The 22327-nt window shown below is 40.1% G+C and overlaps 1 protein-coding gene across 3 annotated transcripts in view; it reads right to left on the minus strand.

The window, feature by feature from the left end:
- Auts2 (activator of transcription and developmental regulator AUTS2) overlaps nucleotides 1-22327 on the minus strand; it is a 1069576-nt gene that overhangs the window by 598623 nt on the left and 448626 nt on the right. For all 3 annotated transcript variants that reach the window (XM_035444351.1, XM_035444352.1, XM_035444350.1), the window contains exon 3: nucleotides 3610-3711. In XM_035444351.1, the coding sequence (XP_035300242.1) occupies nucleotides 3610-3711 (102 nt within the window). The remainder of the gene's footprint in view (nucleotides 1-3609; nucleotides 3712-22327) is intronic.

The following is a 22327-nucleotide window of genomic DNA, read 5'->3' on the forward strand; positions in this document are numbered from 1 at the left end:
GTCTACTTTGGTTGATAGGGGAAATGTAACATTATCATTTAGTTACATCAAACATCAGGGTAAAGAAGTATTACCTCATGTAACGTGTCAGTGTGATGTAACTGATAATATGGGTGGGGTGTAGTAATATATTATTATACAAAACAGGTTAGAGTAAGGCAGTATCACCATATGGAATGGGTCACAGTAATATAGTATTATCAGATAGAATGGGCCAGTATAGTAGTTTGAATTAGGATCAAACATATGAATGCTTAGTTACTATGGAGTAGAATTCCTCAAAAGGATTAGGAGGTGTGGCCTTATTAGAAGAAGTGTGTCACTGCAGGTAGGATCTGAGGTTTCAAAAGCCCATGGTAGGCCCAGTGTCTATCACTCTGTCTCTGTTTCTCTTTCTGGTTATGGATCAGGACTTAGCTTTCTGCTACTGCTACAGCACTATGCCTACCTGCTGAAATGACAATAGACTAAGCCTCTGAAACTGTAAGTAAGTCCCTAAGTCAATAATTTCTTTTATAAGAGTTGCCTTACTCATGGTATCTTTTCATAGCAATAGAACAGTGACAAACAGAGCCAAGATAATGAAGAATTAGCCTAGGAAATGAGCCAGGTTAATATAGTATAAGCAGATGTGAGGTAACATAGTATCATCATATGGAATAATTATACTATGGAATGGTCTGAGAAATGTAGTATTGTCATTTGGGATGGTACAGTCATCTGCATTCTTTTGTTTCAGTGGACATTTCTTAGTAAAAACAGATTTCAGTACAAAACCTTAACATATATGTCCTTAAAAACTGTGTGTGTGTGTGTGTGTGTGTGTGTGTGTGTGTGTGTGTGTGTGTGTGTGTGCGCGTGCACGTTGGTGATGGCTCAGTAGATAAAAGTGCTTGCTGACACACCTGAGGAGTACTATTCCTGGCACTCATATGGTAAAAGAAGAGCGCCAACTCCCTCAAGCTGTCCTTTGACCTCCACACACAAGCCATGTCATGTCCAACCCATACACATGGGTACTTTGACACTCAAGCCTACTTATAACATTTAATGCCAAAAGTATGATGTGTCTTTTTCCTTGATGAGAAATCCATAGTATTATTCTCTGCAACACACTGCCCAGTTAATAATGACTGTTGCTTTGAGATGAATAAAGAGAGGAGAACTGGATTTGCTGAAGAACTGTTTACAGGTACAATATCCACCATCTCTCCACTGCTTTGTAATGTTTGAGACTCAACACTTCTCTTTTTTGTACCTCCCCCCATACACATCTTGTGTAGTGAAGTCTCTCTCTCTCCCCTCTCAATTTTTCTGGGTGGTCGACTACTATTTCTTCTCTGTTACTCTCTGCTCTGTTCTGTTCTTCCATTTCTCTCTCTCCCCCTCTCTCCCTTCCCTACCTGTAATAAACTATGGTTAATGTATCTCTCGTTCTCATGTGCCCCTTTTTATGTTTTTAAACTTAAAATAAAATAACATCAGTAACAAAACATCTGTGGCCCCTCTTAGGCCATATTGAAAGAATGGACCCCAAGAGATTAGAATTTAGCCAGGAATCCCCTTCTGGGATTGGAAAAGCTTCTAAAGCCCTTAGGGGAGGAACTTGCCTGCCTGAAAAGAGATTGACAGGTGACCTTGCAGGAGAGACATGGAGCAAAGACAATGGCAAATAGGAGACTACATCTGGATAGATTGCTTGACTATGCATTTCATTCTATCTAAAACTTACCTTCAAAGTTTTGGGGGAATTTCTGGTTCTCTTTGTCCCAATGTGACCACTTTAAATAAATCTCCTTATACTGATTTTCATTTTTAATTTGGCTCTATTAATTATCTTAACTGAGGATAAGTGACTGAACCTGGTTTGTTAGATCACAGGCCTTGACCCCATAACTCTGGTTCTAGCAGTTGCAGAGATTTACATATTGTCTGAGATATTGTTTTTCACTTAAAGTCTAATAAAATAGTCCTTGAGATACCTTTTGATTCCTTGTCTAACTTCTTTTATGAAGGAGACTATGAACCCAAAAAGGAGATCTCTCATTTCCCTGGTAACACCAGGGACTGGAAGGGATCTGGCCTGCTACTGCCTAGGGGCCAGGTCTACAGGAGAACAGGCACATCTAGGATCTCACTTATTTTTTTAACAAGGTTTTCCAAATTGAAATCTGTTAGGAAATGTATTATTAATTCCGGCTCTTACCAAGAGAGGCATCTACCCTGACTGAACAGTTATCCCACCCTAACAGAAGAAAGCAAACAGAGATGGACTGTTATGGGATTCCAAGGTATAAATTACTGAGGGTCATAGCACAGCAACATCTTGCAGGTATGGTACTGCCTGACTGCTGTTATGATAAAAGTACTACCAGTTATTTTGGTTTTATTTACTTAGTGAAATTATTTAATCTGAGGCAGTGAGCTTCACACCAAAAGGAATGACATTATGTTGGAAGAAGTGTGTCACCGTAGAGGCAGGCTTTGAAGCCTCATATGTGCTCAAGGTACTGCCCAGTGTCTCAGACTACTTCCTGTTGCCTGCAAGCCAAGATGCAGAACTCTCAGCTACCCTTCCAGCACCATGTCTGTGTGAGCTCATGATGATAATAGACTGAACCTCTGAACTATAAATGAAACACCACAATTAAATATTTTCTAAGAGTTGCCAAGGTCATGGTGTCTCTTCAGAGTAATAGAAACTCTAAGACACACAGAATGTAAAGTGGAGGTCAGAGAACAAATTTCAGGAATTTCTTTCTCGATCTTGTCAGTTCTGGGAATCAAACTCATTTTTTCATCCTTGCTAGCAAGGAACCTTACTGCTGAGCCATTTCAACTGTTCCATTTCTTATTTCTTAGGGTAAATATATTCCCACCTTCATTATTTTTTTCTAGTTTGTGTTGTATGTTTATGGGTACATGTACCTATGTATGTTCCCAGTTGTGGGAGAACATGTGATGTGGGTATGGACAATGACTCTGACAATGGGTATCTTCCTCAATCACTCATTTATTTATTTTTATTTTATGTGTATGTGTGTTTTACCTTCACGTACAGTCCATGGAAGCTAGGTTCCCCTAAACTATAGTTTCAGATGATTGTGAGCTGCCAGGTAGGGGCTAGGAGTCAAACCCAGGTCCTCTGGAAAAGCAGTCAGTGCTATTAGCCACTGAGTCATCTCTCCAGCTCCTAATTCACTCAGGCAAAGTTTCCCACTGACCCCTGAGTTGTAGCTACATGAATGAGCCATCTTGTTACAGGGATTCATTGTCTCTACCTCCTCAGCTCTGAGATTATAGATACGATCCTATGTATAATCCTATGCCCACTTGGCATTTACTTAGGTTGTGGGACTCTGAATTTTGATTTCAGGCTTGTACAACATGGACTTTTATTAGCTATCTCTGAACCCCTGTAATTTGTAAAAACACATTTTAGGTCAACATACATTTTGGAATGACAAAATAACGGAAAGACACAAACACAAATACCAAGAAAGCACGCCTAACAATGCTCCCATGAGTGAGCCATCTGAGGGGAGGGCTGGGTCCTTGTACCAAGAGTGTACAGTGGTCTAGAACTTGTCGGATGCATTTTAGACTTACATCGCTGAGCCTCTCACGAGAGCTGCTCCGGTGGAAACCCTTGGATTCTCCGCTAGCGCTTTCGCTGTCACTGTCCCTGCAGCTGTTCTGTCCTGGCTTGAGCTGAAGGTAACAGAGAAAAGCAAAACAGGAGAAGGTCAGAGGTATCCTCACACATACATCATGTCTTTGAGCTGTAAGCCTTGCCAATTTAAAGTTCGATTTAAACTTATAAGACATGCACATGCGTGAGTGCATGTGTGTGTGTGTGTGTGTGCGTGTGTGCGTGCGTGCGTGCGTGCGTGCGTGCGTGCGTGCGTGTGTGTGTGTGTGTGTGTGTGTGTGTGTACGTTCACTCACATGTGAGGGAAGGCAGGGATATGGAGACCAGAAGAGGACACTGGATCCCTCTGCAGCTAGAGATACAGGTTGTTGTAAGCTGTCCAACACGAGGGCTGAGAACCAAACTCACATTTTCTCCCAGAACAGCATGTTCTTAACTACTTCTCCAGCTCCATACATTTAGGTTTTGTTTTTGTCTTATAACACAGGGTAGTCCAGGAAACTCAGAATTCACTCTGTAACTGAGGGTGATTTTTAACTTCTGATCCTCCTGTCTCTACTCCCCTTCTTTAACATCCTATTGCTGTTTTGTTTTAATTGCTTAGTTTTGTGTCTTTGAGACAGGGTATCTTGGGGTTGACTGACCTCGAACTCATTGTGTATTGAAGGGTGACTATCAAGTTCTCACATCCTGCACCCATCCTCTAATTACTAGGATTACAGGCATCAAGCATTGCATTATCACACAAGGGTTATTCAGTGCTAGGGACTGAACCCTGGGGCCTTGTGCATACTAGGCAAGCATTCTACCGACTAAGCCATATTCCCAAACTTCTGGCATGATAGACTGACCAGACTTCAGACTTCACTTGGTTTCATCTCACTCCCAAATGGAGCATTCTTACCTGCAATTCCTCAACAAAGCCATTTTTATTATTTCCTTCTACATCCCCCATGCTTTGCAGGAAGTAGTCTCTAATAAAAGCCCCCCAAACTAGGGTTAATTTTATCTTCTTTCCTCCTGAGCCCTTAAAGGACTGAGTTTTCTCCTACACTAATGTGAAATTTACTAATTCAAACACAACCTAGATGCAAACTATATGAGTCTTTGCTAAATGGCACAACACAGGTCAGAAAAACGTCTTTTCAAATGTTCACTTTCTCACTCTTTATAAAGCAAGGGTTTGGTGCTAAGTAGGAAGGGTATACTATTACATCTTTGAATGTGAGATCGTACTGAATAAACTTCATCTCAAGCCCTGTTCATTACAATGCACTTTAAAAATACCCTTATTACATTTATTTATTTGTGTATATGTACATGAAGGAGGTGGCACACATGCCAAAATTTTCTCTATAGAGACCAGAGGATAACTTGTGGGAGTCAGTTCTCTCTGTCAACCTGGTGGGTCCCAGGAATGAAACACAGGTCATCAGGCTTGGTGGAATCTGGCTTTAGCAGCTGAGCCTTCTTCCCAATTAATTACAAGTGCAAGGAATCGGTACTGTTGAAACAGTCATACTGACCATCAACCCTGCAGTGGAATATACACTCTGATACATAAGTACCATGAAGATTCTCATTCTTGACTGACAATATAACTCACTCAGTAGAAGAACTGCACAAACTCCTGAATTTGGCCTTCTGCACTGTAGAAACCCTGCATGGCAACACACATACCTGTAATCCCAGTGCTGGGGAAGCAGAGGCAGGACTATCGGTAGTTCAAAGTCATCCTTGCTATACAGTGAGGTCAAGGTCAGCCTGGAATACATGAGGCCCTGTCTCAAAAGCAAGACAAAACACGATGTATAATTTAACTGACTCTCTCACAATGTACAGGCAGAAACATCTTCAACCGTGGATTGAAGCAAATGATCAGCACAGAGTTAGGCCAAACTCAAGGACCCAAAGTCACAATTCTATTCCTGTCTGTCCCCTGATTCAGTGTTCATTGCCCAGTGAGACATTCACACAGAACACACAGGCACGATTCTGTAGTATATTACCATTCACTCTGTATTTCAGTATGTCTAGGGTGGGGGCTGATCTTGTGAAGATTCAATTCCCAGGATCCACATGGTAGGAAAGAACCTATTCCTGCAAGTTGTCCTACAACCAGCAATGTACACAAGCCTGCTCACAATTAAACAATTGTATCAAGGAATGTTCCTTATATACAACTAGATTAATGAAACCTGGACATTGCCCCTAGTCCCTCTTCCATGCTTCTTCATGAAAGGGAAATGATTTTATAACAAGGCCCACAACAGACTTCAGAGGCTCCAATGTCAATTATCTGACTAAATGTTGATCTGGGCTGAGGGCAGAACCCAAGGAGGAAGGCAAGGAATCAGCTTGCTTGGATTCCCCAGGCCCTGACGGCAAACACACTTAAGTGAATTCTGTTTGGAGAGACATACATAAAATCCACCCCTCTCCCCGCTACCTCTTTTCCCTCCAAAGCCCAGCTCAAGTTTAAAGGAAACTTAGGATTTTAAGCTGTCAACCAGCTCAATATTTCAAAGACACGGACCGACTACCCTAAGCACTAAAGCTAAACCACAAGATTTTAGAGAAGACGTGCTCATTCCTAATCCCACGAATATATTGTCAAACTGGTATTTTCAGCCGCAACCAACGGATCATTTGTGGGTAGCATAAGTAGCTGAGAAGTTGTAATCCTTCACCTGGAATTCCCAGCTATTACCTACAAGCAGGAGACAACACAAAGGCCAGGTGTGAGCTTAAACATTTAAAGACCCGAGAAAAATCAATCCGGTTGCATTGATTGGTCCCAGCATCCATGGTGGCCAGCATTAGAAAGTGCTCGCTGTAACACATGCAGTGAGAAATCTGACTAGCAAGCCCTACATTCTTATTATTGTGTTTACATGAAAATTTCCATAGCACATGCTTTAATTTCACTAGAGGCAACTGAATTAGACCAAACCAAACAGGATGAGGGAGTGAGTATCTGGCATGGGTGGTGGTAATTCTATCAACAGAATTATCTTTTATAAAACATAAGACGCCAAGTTTTCTTTTCATTAGATTTCATTGTGGAAAATAGGTTCTCTGTATTCTGGAACTGTGATCCCAGGAGAGTGTCAACTGTTATTAATGGCTGAATGGTTAATCCTGATTGGCAACTTGATGGGATTTAGACCTGCCTAGGAGACAAACTTCTGGGCATGTCTATAAGCAAGTTTCTAGACTGGGTTAATTGAGGTAGGGGGTACCACCATGAACATAGACAACAGAAGTCATGTAATGAATAAAAATGAGAATGTGAGGGTGCTGGTGTGATGGCTCAGCTGTTAAAGTGCTTTCCCTGCAGGCATGAGGACCTAAGTTTGGATCCCCAGCACCTCAGTAGAAAGCCAGGTGTGGGGGAATGACTTTTTAATTCCAGTGCTGGGGCACAGAGACAGGAGAATCAATAGGGTTTACTGGTTGACCATTCTGGCCAAATAAGCATGTTCTGGGTTAAGTGAGAAAAGGAGAGGGGGAAGGGAGGAAAGAAGAAAACTCTGAACACTGTTTTGGTGATGTGCCTACACATGTAACTTGGACACTGCTATCTCTCAGAAACTGCTTCTATTTGCCCAACACATACATGATTCAATAGTTAAAGCACTTCATTGGATTTCAGAGTGTTGCAAAGATAGAAGGTTAATAAAATACTGAGAGGAAAATAAGCCAAGATCCATTTCACTGTACAGTTGTAAACATAAGTGATCAGGTAGTCAGAGCTATCTGACTAATTCTGACATTCTACCAGCAGATAGGGCAGAAGTTACATCACAGATTAGGAGCCACAAAAGCACAAAACAGAAAGTACACAACTCCCTTAACCAGAATGAAGCAGAAACACAGCTCTCACCTCAAAGAGGATGAGATATAGTTCATTCTAGAGCCAAATATAAGTGAACAAAGACTTCGAACACAGATTTAGGTTACCCTGAATTCAATATTCCAATATGGCAACACTTTGATCAAAATTTTATAGTAAGAGTCAAGGCAGTTCATAAATCAAAGGAACAGTCATATAGATGGATTAGAGAAAAGCAGAGAAATCTCTACTATAGGCATCAGGTGCAATCTGAATGGGTTCTTAGTCTTCATTGATAGAAACTAGAGGTATGGTTGTACATTCCAACGGATTTACCTAATGTTCACAAAGATGTTAGAGATGACACAGATGCAGAGGAGAACAGCAAAGGGCTATTAAGGAGGCTAAAGATAGTCCAAGGCCATTTGTATCTGGACTTGTGACACTGCAACCTCTCCACATCACTTAAGTTCTAATCATTAATCAGCCAGTTGCAGAAGGTTCAGTGGAAGATGTAGTTCTCAGGCACTTTCCTTACACAAAGGAATTCAAGATAAACAAAGGAGAAAAAAACTGAACTGAAGAGACCGGTAAGACACCTCAGCCAGTTGCCATGGATGGAGCTTACTTTGCATTTAATCCGCATGGAATATTGCTAAACTCAAAGATAATTAAGACTGGCTAAGTTCTGATATCAAAAATTGTTGCTTATTTTTTGGTGTTCTATAAGAAGGCACATTTGCAACATTTATGGATGGAATCCCTGGATATTTGAGCTGCACTTCTCAAACACATTGGTAGGTAAGGAGAGTAGGATCTCTGGATGGAGGATATATAGATGTACACATGACACAAGAGTATCTAGTACTTTGGTTTTGTGGTTGTACCATGAGGTTTCACTGTCATCTCTACCTCAGTACTGAGCTTCAGTGTGTGTGTGTGTGTGTGTGTGTGTGTGTGTGTGTGTGTGTGTGCGCGTGTGCACGTGCGCGTGTGCGTGCAGGGTCTCAAACTCACTATGTAACCAAGGAGGACCCTGAACTCCTGATCCTCCAGCCTACACATCATAAAGCCTGAGATTAAAGATGTACACCTGTGCACCATAATGTCTGTCTTTTAAAATGGTATATCATTTAAAAGCTTTATATAATGACGAGGCTTTTAAAATATAGTATAATCATAAAGTATATACATTAACTTGCTGTATATCATTGTTTTAAAGATTTATTTTACTATTATGTGTATGTGTGTATGTCTACTTGTGTGTCTGTACAGGGGCATGTCGGTACCCACAGAGGCAAGAGAGGGCATCAGAACCTCCAGAGCTGGGGCTACAAGCAGTCATGAACCACCAAATATGAATGTTGGGCACTACAATTCAATCCTCTGGAAAGGTAGCAGGCACTATTAACTCCTGAGGCATCTCTCTACCCCATACCCCTTTTAATTGAAAAATCAAGAGTATGTAGAAATTGTTCTTATATAAAATACTTGGGTTGACAGCAATCAAAAATTTTATGATATGAATATTGACATAAAGTTTCTTTCCAACTCGCCATAGTTTTTGGACTAAGCTCATTTCAAATCAGATCAAAACTAAACATTACAGTGAGGGTTCCTCTTCTGTCCACAGCCATCTTTGATAGTTATACTGTATTCAGCTCATCATCACTGAAGGACTGACTCTTCAATGGATAGGTGTATTACCTCTATAGAGAAAGAGAGCAATTAGTGTTGCAACTTCTGGGATCAATTATTTTTTAAAATATTGAAGACATTTCAGTAGGCTTCTAGCTCCCCAAAATACATAAAGACCCAGCCCTCAGTACTTCAGAGGATGACTGTATTCACTGGAGGAATTAAGTTCAAAGAAGGCTACTAGGATGGCATTACAGTGGTATCAGTGTATCATTCGAACTTCACCTTTTGGGAATTTAATCATCAGTTCAATACTTTTGAAAGGCAATGTCATGGTCTGAATGGCAAATGGCACCCATAATCTCTCACATTTGAACACTTGGTTAGCAACTGGCTGCACTATTTGAGGATAGTATGGAACCATGAGGAAACAGCACCATGAAGAAGGAAGCATGTCACTGAGGTCTGGCTTTGAGGGTTCATAACATCGCCCTACTTCCTATTCTCTTTTCCTGCTTCTTGTATGCAGGTGAAATGTGATCTCTCTGCTTCTCACTCCTGGAGCCACATCTTCTCCATCATTATGGACCCTGTCTTCCTCTGGTACTATAATCCAAAATGAACCATTTACTCCTTAAGATTCAATTTTGGTCTTGGTATCTTATCACAGCAATGGGAAATTAATTAATACAGGTTGTTAGTTAACAAGGGCTCTTCACTTATGGACTAACTTTACCTATATCCGATTGATATAGTTAACTGCTGGCCTGGGTATGTCGCAAGTTCCACCCCTCTACCGCCCCCACCTGGTTTGTTCTCAATCCATGTCCACATGTTATGACATAATCCTAGAGTCCTCACCAAGTGCTAGATCACCAGTACACTTCCCACCATGCAGAACCATGAACCTAATAAACATCCATTGCTGACCATTCCTCCAGTCTATGGAATTCTTTTACACAGAAGAAAATGGATGAAAACAAGCACAAAGTAATCTGCTTTGCCCAGTGCCCCAATAAGACAAAAGTAAGGCAACAATGAAAGCTGCCAGGATCCTTAAACACAGAAGAACGGCTATGGGAGAACCCAACAAGAAGGCAGCCACCTACAAGACAAGCATATAGGCACAGCAGACAGCCAACTAGAAAAAAAAAAAACTTACATTTTTTTCTTTTTTTTTTTTTCTATTCCAGGAAAGTAGTATACTTAGGCTCTTGCACAAGTTTGGCAAGCTGTTTACCACTGAGATGTATCCCCAGCTTCAAACTTGCATTGCCAGCCTCCAGAGCATGAAAATGTCATATCCTTCTAATATACAGACTATACTATTTGTTACAGTAGTCATAGCAAATGAATGCAATCCTTCTCTTTAGGATACAAACAACCTGGGTGTCATTCTTCCCATCAGAAGATAAGACAGCAAAACAAAACAAAGAAGCCTAGCAAACTGATCATCTCTTTCATTTTTCTTTTTAACCCCAAAGGTTACAGTGTGTCACTGATTCTCTCCATTTGACCAACACCAATGAGGTGTGTGTCCTTGCATTCTCTAAAGGTTGCTTCTGTCAAGTTCTTCCATAGAATGCCAAAGGAATTTGCAAGAGCTCAGAGCAAGGGGCTCTAATACACTATCTAATCTGTTAAAAGTTAAGATGAAACTAATTTAATGATAAATTAAGTCTGTCCTCTCCACCTATTGCGCTTAAATGAATATTCCTAAAGACAATAAAGACCAGGTTTTAGTTCAAAGTTCCATGTTCCTCATTTTGTTTTTGTTTTTGTTTTGTGTTTGAGACAGGGTCTTAGGTAGGCCAGGCTAGTGACAACTTGATATGTAGCCAAGTTTGACCTTGAAGTCTTATCCCATCGCCTTTTCGTGTGAGTGCTGAACTTCTAGGCAGGCATCATCATACCCAGGTTAAGAAGTGCTGTGGATGAGACCCTGGGCTTCAACAGACTAACTGTGCTGAGTCCCATCCCTGTCTTTGAAGGAGATAGCAATGCAAAAGGGCTAGCCATTGCCTGCTAACCGTTCCATCCTGTAGTTCTGTACCATATCTAAGGAAGCTTCACTGGGGAGTGTCTTTCATGTCAGTCCACTTCACCCAATTTTCTTATTTGGCTTCAGGCATATGCCTACTGTAGTGCATGCACTCTGATCTTGCAGAGATGGTAGGCCTGGAGACCTGGCCCTAATGCCTGGCTGACAACATCTGGTCTGGAGATTTCAGGATCATAAAAGGCCATTCTTGTGAGATGTGCCAGTAAGGTGACTGGCAGGTAAAGTGAAGGGTGACGTGCACTAGTTAGCTTACTCCATGGACTCATCATCTTTCAGAAGAAACGGTGATGGATTTTGCTCTGGAAACAGTTATCATGTGTAATTTAAGTTATTTCAAAGAGTCAGGTATAGTAAAAATAAGTGGAAAAGTAGCATATAATTGCTGTTAGGTTAAGAAATCATCATTCTGGCATTTGAGATTTTTAAAAGTACCTGTTCTGCAAAAGGTCAAAAACCACTAAAAGAAGTTAATGGTTCTTTAAGCATTATATGTGCTTACCGACAAGATTGCCACTCTAATAATTTAGATGATGTGAAGCATTTAAGATTCCTACTTATTTGACTAACAGTTTCTCTTTAAAGAAACTGTTCTTTTTTTGTTATAATCCAACCCAGCTATAATTTTTCTTCAAATGTATCTTACAATGGTAGAAATCTTCAAAAATGTGTACTACAGGTAGAGATGTAGCTCAGTGAGCTCTTACCTAGCATGTGAGTATATGAACTCAATCCTCTGCATCATGAAAAAAAACCAAAAAAGACATTCTGTTTACAAAGCTGGGGATGTATCTTGCTGTTTAGAGTCTTGCTTAACATAAGGAAGCCCTGTGTTCCAACCTCAGTACTGCCTGTACCAAACTAGTCATGGTGGCATACTCTTGGACTCTGAGCCTTGCTAAACAGAGGTAGAAAGATCAGAAGCTGCAGACCATCTTTGTTAACATAGCAAGTTCAAGGCCAGCCTGAACTACATAAGGCACTATCTCCCCAAAAGTAAAAATATACTATCAAATATTAATTTCTCAATATTAATTGCAATATTTGCAAAAGAAACTTACGTGGTTATAAAAGTAAATGTGGTCTCCTGAGAAAAATTAATGCCCCGAGAAACTTTCTTTGGAGATAGTGGAAGACAAGATTTTTCTTGTCATATTGCAGACAAGCTTACATGACTTCTGGTAACACAGTCCTCAGGGAGGGGATGTGCACTCGGGAGCAAGAATGCTAACTGTATTACCTCTGCAGCTACAGGGGGTCCTTCAACAGTAAGCCAGGATGGCTTCTGCCACTATCTATCTTACTAACCTTGGAATCCAAGGAATCACCAGAGGTGAGAGGCTCGGGGGTCTAATCAAGTTCACTGTCACACAGCAGTCTTAGTGTTTCAGAAGATGCAAAGTTTAAAATTACATCCGAGTATTAACCTAGGTAAAATAATACAGAGATGATGATAATACATTTTTAACTTAGAGGCAAGGGAGATACAGGGAGTGTATGCAGTATCTTAGTTTTCGTTTTTTCTCCTGTTGCCATGATGAAATACTTTGGCAATAACAACTCAAGGGGGTAGAGGGATTTATAGTAACCCACAGTTCAAGAGTATACTCAATGATGTATGGAAGTAAGGATAGTAGTAGCTTGAAGAAACTGATCACATGGAATCCACAATCAGGAGTCAGATCAATTGAGTGTTCAGCTTGCTTTCTCCATTTTATATAGTCCAAGACCCCCTAATCATGGAATGGTACTGCCCACAATTAAGGATGGATCAGAGACCAATTGAGTTAATGAAGATAATCCCCCTTAGGCAGGCCGCAAAGGCCCATCTCCCAGGTGATTCAAGATTCTCTGAAGTTGACAGGCAGAATGTACCAATGTTTGGATCTCAGGCTGATATCTGCAGAGCCTGTTCCCTGAACTTGAAGCAATGCAGGTAAGACAGATTTTTCTTAGTGTTATCCAAAATACCATATGGACTTCCTACAGTATAAGATGAAGAAATATGACTAACAAATAAAACAAATGTGAGACTGTTGTGCATTATTTCTGTGTGCCACAACACTACACCTTAAGGAACACAGAACACTCTCAATTGACAGGCTGGGGAACCAGAATACAGAAAGATTCGTCTAAATCATGAAAACAGCAGAATATGAGCTGAAAACTGCACCAGCCAGCATGTTGAGCTTCTGAGAGAAGACAGAGGACAACGGGAAACAATGGATACTTTTAAGCTTAAAAAACAAGCCTTGCTTTCTCTCCTTTGAGACTCTATATGTCTAACCTCTAGGCTGGAGAGATGGTTCAGCAGGCTCAGGTTTAATTTTCAGCACCCACATGGCAGATCACAACCAGATCCTGTGAAGCTGCTACCCTCTTATGGCTTTTGTAGGCTCTGCATGCATATGGGCACTAAATACCATATACATAAAATGAAAATAAATCTTTTTGTGATAAGGACCCATACAGGCTAAGCTGGCATTGAACTTCAGATCCACCTGCCTCTACCTTCCAAGTGCTAGGATTTCAAGCATTTGACTCCATGCCTAAAGTTTATACAGTGCTGAAGACAGTGCTGTGATCTATCTCACTGCATCATGGGAACATGAGTTAACTTGATTTCTAAGTCTTAGACTCTCTACAGAGGAAAGGGAGAAGGGGGGAGGGGGGAAACAAAGGAGGGGACCAGAAGAGGACATAAAATACACACACGGGGTTTATATAAAAAATGACAAATCAGCTATTAAAAGCATGGGTATGCTTTAAAATTCTTCACTTCCCCATTCCAAATTCCCAACACTCTAAATGTATCAAAGTTTTACAGATTATTCCTCAAAAAGAGAGGGAAGAAACACAAATTAATAACTATTTAAGCATTCTGTTTCATCATGATAACAAACAGATGGTTTTAATATTCTAGAGGCTAATTCCTGAACAATTAAAAACACAGCAAGACATTAACATCTAATGAAACATTTTAACTACCAGTGTATGCATCTGCCATTAATTCCCACACAGTGAGGTCTTGGATCTTCTCAATCTGTTCTTTATTAAGGAAAGTTTCTCCACTCTGAATTTAGTGAAGTAGAGAATTAACAACTGTTTGTAATCAGCAATCAGCAGGATATTTCGCCAATGTGTACTGAAGCTTCGTATACTATCAGGCTTAAATTTATTCTTACTGTGGCTTTGATGTACACACACTTGCAAGTTAACAGAATCAACCTTCCAGTTGAAAATTCCTCTGCCCCAAAATGAAACAGAATGAATGCAGTACTTAATGTACAACAAAACCCCTCACTGAGCTATGACCAGAAAATATGCATGCACTGAATAACACAGTTAATTTATGGTTCAAATGCCCAGGAATTGCCTAGACTGCAACTCCTACCACTGGGATGTGAGTGAAGCCAAGTATCAGAAGGAAGGGACAGAAGACAGGATGCTACATTCTCACATTTGGAGGGGTAACACAGACAAGACAACCCATGACCATTAGCTGGTTTCAATTTTTTGCTAATGTGCACAAATGTTGGGTCTCCTAAAACATGATTTCTTTAATAATTGCACATAACACAATTAAGTGTGTGTGTGTGTGTGTGTGTGTGTGTGTGTGTGTGTGTGTGTTTCTAATATTTTACAATGCGAGAAGAGGGTGTGAGATACCCCAAAGCTCAAGTTACTGGCAGTTGTGGACCATCTGACATCAGTGCTGAAAAACACATGGTCCACTTCAAGAGTGGTATGTACTCTTTAATGGCTGAGCCATTTCCTTTACCCCTATAAGCTATCTGATAGAATCTCTGCATAAATTTTTGAAATAAGTAAGGCATTACCCTTACAGACAAATCCAAGGGCCTAAATTAAAATGCCCAGGAATGGAGTAGAAAGTCGATTCTAGAACACACAAGGATCATTAACCTGTGTGTACACACTGGGTTCACTATCCTCAGTTAGAACCTATTGTGTGCTACAGGTTCCTTCCTCAACTGCCCATGCAGTTGTTTGCCATTTTAGGGTTAAGTGGGGTTAAACCAATTAATACCTGGTATGTTTAGGCAGGCTTTTTTTTTTTTAACCCAGGCTCTCTGTCACTTCAAAAATATTACTCTGTCATCACGGGTAATATCAAAATTGACAGGCAACACAGACACATCACACCTAAGAGCAGTGGCTTATTTCTCTGGGTAAATATTGCATATATCTTGATTGGCAGTATTATGATGATGTCTTTCAGCTCTGAATGATGAATACATGATTTGATGGGATTAAATCTTACTATAAATTATGGTAAAATGAAAAGCAAATTGAATAATATTGTCTAAAATTTCTTCGAAGACTGACTTAATAACAGAAGACTTTAGTTCTTGTTTTTACTTGAAAAATGGTCTCAATGTGGAGCAAGCTGGTCTTAAACACTTGGTAAACCTCCTGCCTCAGAATCTTGAGTACTAGGATAATATGTTTGGCCATTGATGAGTTCTTTAACAGAGATTTATGAAGTGGGAAAGGATCATGTTGGAAGGGCATTTATTTCAGTCATTTGAAGAAGTAAATTGCTATAAAATAAAAAGATGTGCAAAATTATAATCAAAAGAAATTAATTTTATTTATTACTCCCAATCTGTAATGCCTAAGATTCTTATCTAGTTCATAACTTAGGCATTACTGAAACTCAATATCCTCCCGTCTCAGCCACCAGGCCCTCCTTTACATGTTACTAGGAATGGAACTCAGGGCTGTGTGCAAGCTATTGAGCCCTCTCTACCAGCTGAGCTGCCCCAGGCTTCACAGATAAGTAATTCTTAGTCTCCAGAAACAGTCCCCAAAGACACATTTAAGAAGTCATTTTAGAGACCCAACCTCCACCGTTTTATGGGAAGAGGGGGGTACTGCACCAGTTTCTTTCTTACATGTTATTTATTTTTTGGCAGTTCTTATGAAAATTCATAAGCCAGATGGCATTCAATAAATGTAAAGAGTTTAAGAATTTGGTTTTATAGAAAAACATCAATTAGCGTAGGAAAATTAGCAATTAAGCAATCATCATACAACATATATCAATATTACTAACGAGTGCACATATACACTAACATTCCTCATGAACTCCTTTAAGCAGACAGATCTGAGACACCACTACTTTCTCTGAAAGGCTTTCCATAACTTCATCGCAGCTGTCCTTAGGTTTCACACTGTATTATCTTCCTATTATAACACTTCCTGTATCTCCTCAGCTATTGACCTCCGCCCCGTTATCATTTGCTATTGCTGGCTATTTTAACACTTTTAAACCTCTCCACTCTTTCCGAAATACAACTTAGTTTAATCCTTTTAAATAAAAGAACGGGATGGCCATCAAAGCTCTCTAAGCCCACAGACTTTGTGGTCAGAGCTATGGGTTAATTGAATGACAAGTTTCATCCACAAAGGATTTAAGATTCAGTTCAGAAATACCAATAACACTCTCTGATAATGTGTGCAATAGTTATAACCTCTTAATGTGGCTGATTCTCTCAATGACCATGAGACACTACAAATGCCAATGGCACTACGACGGGTGCCAATAAAATGTTTATGGACTATAGATACGGAAAGTTAGTAAAGACCACGCTAAATAAGCACTGAAGACATGAGACCAGATCCCCATCACTCATTCAAAAGGCCAAGATAGGTGACACATACCTATAACACTTGTGCTAGGAAGGCAGAGCCCAGGGTGTTCCAGGATCTCATCTGCCATCCTAGTCAGAGAATTCCAGGTACAGAGAGACCTTTTATATACAGTAGAACATGAAAGAGAAAGACATCATTGCCAGCCTCTGGCCCCCATAGGTGTACCCATGGGGCATGTGCTCCTACACATACACCATACACCACACACACACAAATACACACGAGTATACATTAAAAATAATAAAAAGATGCTAGGTATTGGTGGTGCCTTTAATCCCAGCACTTGGAAGGCAGAGGCAGGTGGATCTCTGTGAGCCCGAGGCCAGCCTGGTCTACAGAGCGAGTGCTAGGATAGGCTCCAAAGCTACACAGAGAAACCCTGTCTCAAAATAAATAATTAATAATAATAATAATAATAATAATAATAATAATAGAGGTTCGTTGTGGTAATGTATAGCAAAACATCTGAAATAATGGAGACTAACCAGGTGAAGAACTGATTATTGGAACAAATGTTCTAATACTGAAGACTCTGTTTTAAAGTCTAATGCTGTCTACATCTCTAGGATACTCTCCAAAATACAATGTTGTCACATTTTCTTATATTCCTCCAATCAATTTTTAGTGCTGTCTTAATGCCAACAACATGTTTTAAAAAGTAATTCCAGTGTAATACATATTATAGTTGCACAGGTAAGCACCAACAGGTGAATATGTTAAAAAAAAAAGTCTGTACCAGTGACACTCTATTCTATTTTCCTATCAGTTGGTATGAAAAGATGCTTAGACTAGAAGCAACTTAGGGGAGAAAGGGTCTTTATGGATTTCACTTCCAAATCAAAATCCATCAGTGAGGGAAGTCAAAACAGGAACTCAAGGCAGGAACTACACAGGAATCATGTGTACTGTCTCACTTTCTCACAGGCTAGTGATTAGCTAGCTTTCTTATACAGCCCAGGACTATCAGACCAGGGATGGGGCTGTTCATAGTGAGTTAGCCATCCTGTATGAATTAACAATCAAGACAATCACCAATGGATATGTCTACAATTCAATTTGATAAAGGCAAGTACTCAACCAACACTTTTTTCTGAGATCCTAGGCTGTGTCAGGTGAACAGATAATGATAACTAGTATAACTAGTAGATGCTTTTTAAAAAATCACTTATATTCTGAAAGCTAATACAATGTTTTCTACATAGTGCCTGGAAATATTATCAGAACACAATGTTTGCAAAATCTGACAGTTCTAAATATTTATCATGAAATATAACTATGCTTGTGAAATAACTGTTATTTTTACACTAAGAAGGGTTAATAATTGAGATATATACTTTTCTACCCTATAAATATGAACAGGTTAGATGTAAACTTTGTGTGTATGTACACATGGAGCCCAGAGGTCAACCTGAATTGTTGTTCCTAGGAGCCATCCACCTTGTATGTTGACACTGTCTCACTGGACTGGGAGCTTAGCCCCAGGGATTCCCCTGTCTCCACTTACCCAGGGCTAACATGGCAAGCATGCACTACTATTCATGGCTTTCTGGGGCTATCATGCTTAATTGTATTAGCTGCACAGTAATAGCTCTGTTAAGACAGACACATGTATGGCCCATCAAAATACTCTCCATTCAAGAAATGTAAACATATTCCCTTCTCTCACATAGAGTACCAACACTGTTCTTGCTTTGTTTTAAGTCTGTGACTTCTTCAGTCTCAGTGTCCTTTCTCCTAATTGTTTATCCTCTTCTCATACACTTGGTCTCTCTGCAGTCTGGAACTCTCGAAGCAGGGCTGGACAGCCTGTCCTAGGGATTCCTCTGTCCCTGCCTCCAAGCACTGGGATTACAAAAATTGTTATCAAAGCTCTCAAACTCAGAAGCTTGCCTTTGCAAGGCAAGCATACTGCTTTGTTGACTAAGCTCCCTCAGTGCTCTTTCTCTGGACTTGGATGCTAGCTAGTGGAGGAAGACAGAGTAAGAGACAGGAGAGGAGGGATATGGACAAGAAAAGAGAGGCAGTAAGACTGAGATATGTTTTTCAATAAACGTTAACGAAGTTATATAAACAGGCAAAGATCTGGCCTTGATCCATGGACCACATGGTTCAAAAGCATCATAAAAGGATGTACAAGTACCAGCCAGCAGTTAAAAAAGAATCTGAAAATAGGAAGAAAAAAAAAAAAAGGTTACAACCTATGGCTTGGTAAGGTCAAGGGGGAAAAGGGAGGCATGACCTGAATACCAACTGCAGGGAATTAAAGGTAAAAATAACCTTTTTATTTTTCTAGCTTTTCCCTCCCTCCCCCTAATCTTCCTTTTTTGTTTTGAATAAGACAGAAAACCTAGTGCAATCCCAGGCTGTAAACCGCCAGTACCTCACAGCTAGCCATGGCAACAGCTGCAGCGCTTGGCTGTAATAAACTGGTACAATTTAATAGCTTTTATTGTTCTGCGGTGGTGTCTGAGCATAGCCACTCTTCCCTCCTAGGACTCCAGGGCCCCGCAAGGGCAGCAATGAGAGGAGATCTCATTTACCTAAAAGCACTTATAAATTTTTAATTTGCTTTAACAAGTAAATTAACAAGTCCCTCATTCAGGCAAGTTTTATGGCTTCTTGCCACTTGGGAAAGGCCGTAAAAGTTTTATAGATAATCCAGAGCTACTGAGACTGCTCATAATAAATTGTCTGTTTCCTGTTATTTTATCAAGTCATTGGGCTTCTAATGACTTAAAGTCACAGTTTCCTTATATTCTAGCCTTTTATGAGGCTATATTTATAAACTCCAAAGAATACCTTAAATTATACTAGGCCCTTGCTAATCATTACAGACACTTTTTTTTTCCTTTTTAAATGGGGGCTTACCTTCACCTCAAACCTGCCTAATAAACATGGTGACATGTTTTGAAGGCAGGATGCTGATTCTACGCATTATTTAAAGGACTCCCCTGGCCAGCGATTTCATTTGCAAACATGCTGGGGGAATACGCAACCTTGTTTGTGGTGTAGAGATGCACCTAGTGCACAATGGAACTTTCTAGAACATTCCATTCTATCTAGTGCTAAGCAGTTTAAAGGATACAGATAGTCACACTCTTATAAGCACTGGACCCTGCTGAATGCTACACCTCCATGCTAGGAAAAATGTACCCACTGGTGAAATAGTGGTATTAGTGATACAGGGTAACCAACTGTTTACTGATTTAATTTGAGGTTTGCTACTCTGGAGGAAATTAGTTCCTGGTATTGTAAAATGGGTCAAAACAAACAAACAAAAACCCCCAAAACCAAAGATCAGGGCAGTCTAAGCTCTAAGGAGGAACCCAGACATGATACATTACCTGTGCCTACTTGTCAAAGATTAAGCCAGTTAAAACCCAAACATGAGTGGGAGAGGGTTCCTGAGGCCTGACCCTAGCTTGTGAGATATTGGCAGCTGATGGCTGTCTATCAAAGGATAGCCCTGTGTGTGCATATGTATGTGTGTGTGTGCATGCACTCATTTTGCCACTGATAGGCTGACTATACCTCAGTGGATCCTCAACCATACACACACAGGCAGCAGGGAATTACATAAAAAGGAAAACTAAAGTAACCCAGTGAGCCACTTTTTTGTTTGTTTGTTTTGTTTTTACGGTCAGTGTTTTAAATACTGTACAGATGCTCATGGTGTCAATGCACATTCCCCAGCAGATGGTGCTGTTGTGGTAAGGTTGTGGAACCTGTATGAGACCGGAAGAGACTGGAAGAGAAGAATTTTGATGGCTATAACCAGGTCTGGTTCTAGTCATCTCTTATTCCTTGTCCATCACAACGTGAACAGCCATTGCCACACCTGCCTGCTACCATGGCTTCTCCTTTAGGATAGACTGAAATATCTGGTACCATGAACAGAAAGTTGCTTCTATCAGGAATTGTGATCAGAGTAAAACAAAACAGTAGGTACTATAGGATCTTAAAGGAAAGCCACCCTCATGAAGGAGAGAAGGGTGTGTGTGTGTGTGTGTGTGTGTGTGTGTGTGTGTGTGTGTGTGTGATATGCATTATCATATATCCAACATATATTGCCTTATATATGACCCAAATGTAAATATATGTATATATGTATATGCAGCTATATACACATATATACATATGTATGTATGTGTATGCATATCCCTTACACAAAATGCTAAGCATGGCAGCACATGGCACACACCTATAATCACAGAGCTCAGAAGGAAGAGGAAGAAGAACCACCAAAAGGAAGAGACCAACCTGGTATACATAGCAAGTTTCTTGCCATCCAGGCCTACATATCAAGACCCTGTATCAAAAAATTCAAAAGGCCACATAATGACATCATTGCTCACTCAGATATGACATACAAACAGGATGGAAGTAATTTCCTAATTGATTCATATAAATTACCCATTTCATTCCAGAAAAGACAACTTTACAGAATCATATGACCCAGATCAATTATTTACTTATTAATATTTTTATTAGCTTGTATGTAGGGGGATATTGAATGCATGCATTGCTTATATGCTTGTAACATCTAAGCCATCTTTTCCAGCCCAAAGAGTCACAGTTTAAATGATTGTTCTTGTGTGACCTCATATTTGATTCTACCCTTAACTATATCATCTTGTTCAGTGCTGCATAAAATGGAGGTCATGGTCAGGTGTCACAGGGCAGTCACTAAGAATACATTCACAAGATTCAGGATTTTTCCCTTGTGTGTGTGTGTGGGGAGGGGTATGTGTACAAATAACACAGAGTAGAAACAGTAAAAAGATGTGTGATAGCAAAAACTGGCACCAATGCAGCCCAAAATAACCTCAAGAACAGTACACACAGATTAACGACAACTATCATAGTTGGTATGGAACTGTTGTTTTGATACAACCTATGAATGCCTGGGAAGAGAGTCTCATTGAAAGCCCATCTATTCAGGTTGGCCTCTGGACATGTCTGCAATAGATTAGCTTGCTCATATTAACTGATGTGGTAGGACCCAACCCACTTCGAGTGATACCATTCCAGGAGTCTGAGGACTGGGCTGTGCAAGGGTGAAGGGTGAAGCTGAGTACAGGGGTGCATGCATTCCTTCATTTAGTTCTCTCTGCTCTTGACTGTGGATGTCATGGGACTAGATACTTTAAGTTCCTGCTGCTTTGTTGAACTGAAACTTGGAACTGTGAGCTAAAGGAAACTCATTCTCCCTTCTAGTTGCTTCCATCAAACTATTTTATCACAAGAGAAATGAAACAAACACATCAGTTGATTCTACCTTTAGGAAAGCTTCATTTCTAAGTTAATCCCAGTACTTTATTCTTTCAGGACACAGCTAGAATGGACAAAATCATTTCCATGTTCTCCCTAGACTTGAAGGAATCATCTTCCTTTTGTTTGATGGTAAAAGATGGTAGGCAATACAGTTAGATTCTGTGTTCTGTCCTATGATAGTTAATCGCCATTG

Source organism: Cricetulus griseus, chromosome 4 (assembly GCF_003668045.3).
Source record: "Cricetulus griseus strain 17A/GY chromosome 4, alternate assembly CriGri-PICRH-1.0, whole genome shotgun sequence".
Classification (NCBI taxonomy): Eukaryota; Metazoa; Chordata; class Mammalia; order Rodentia; family Cricetidae; genus Cricetulus; species Cricetulus griseus.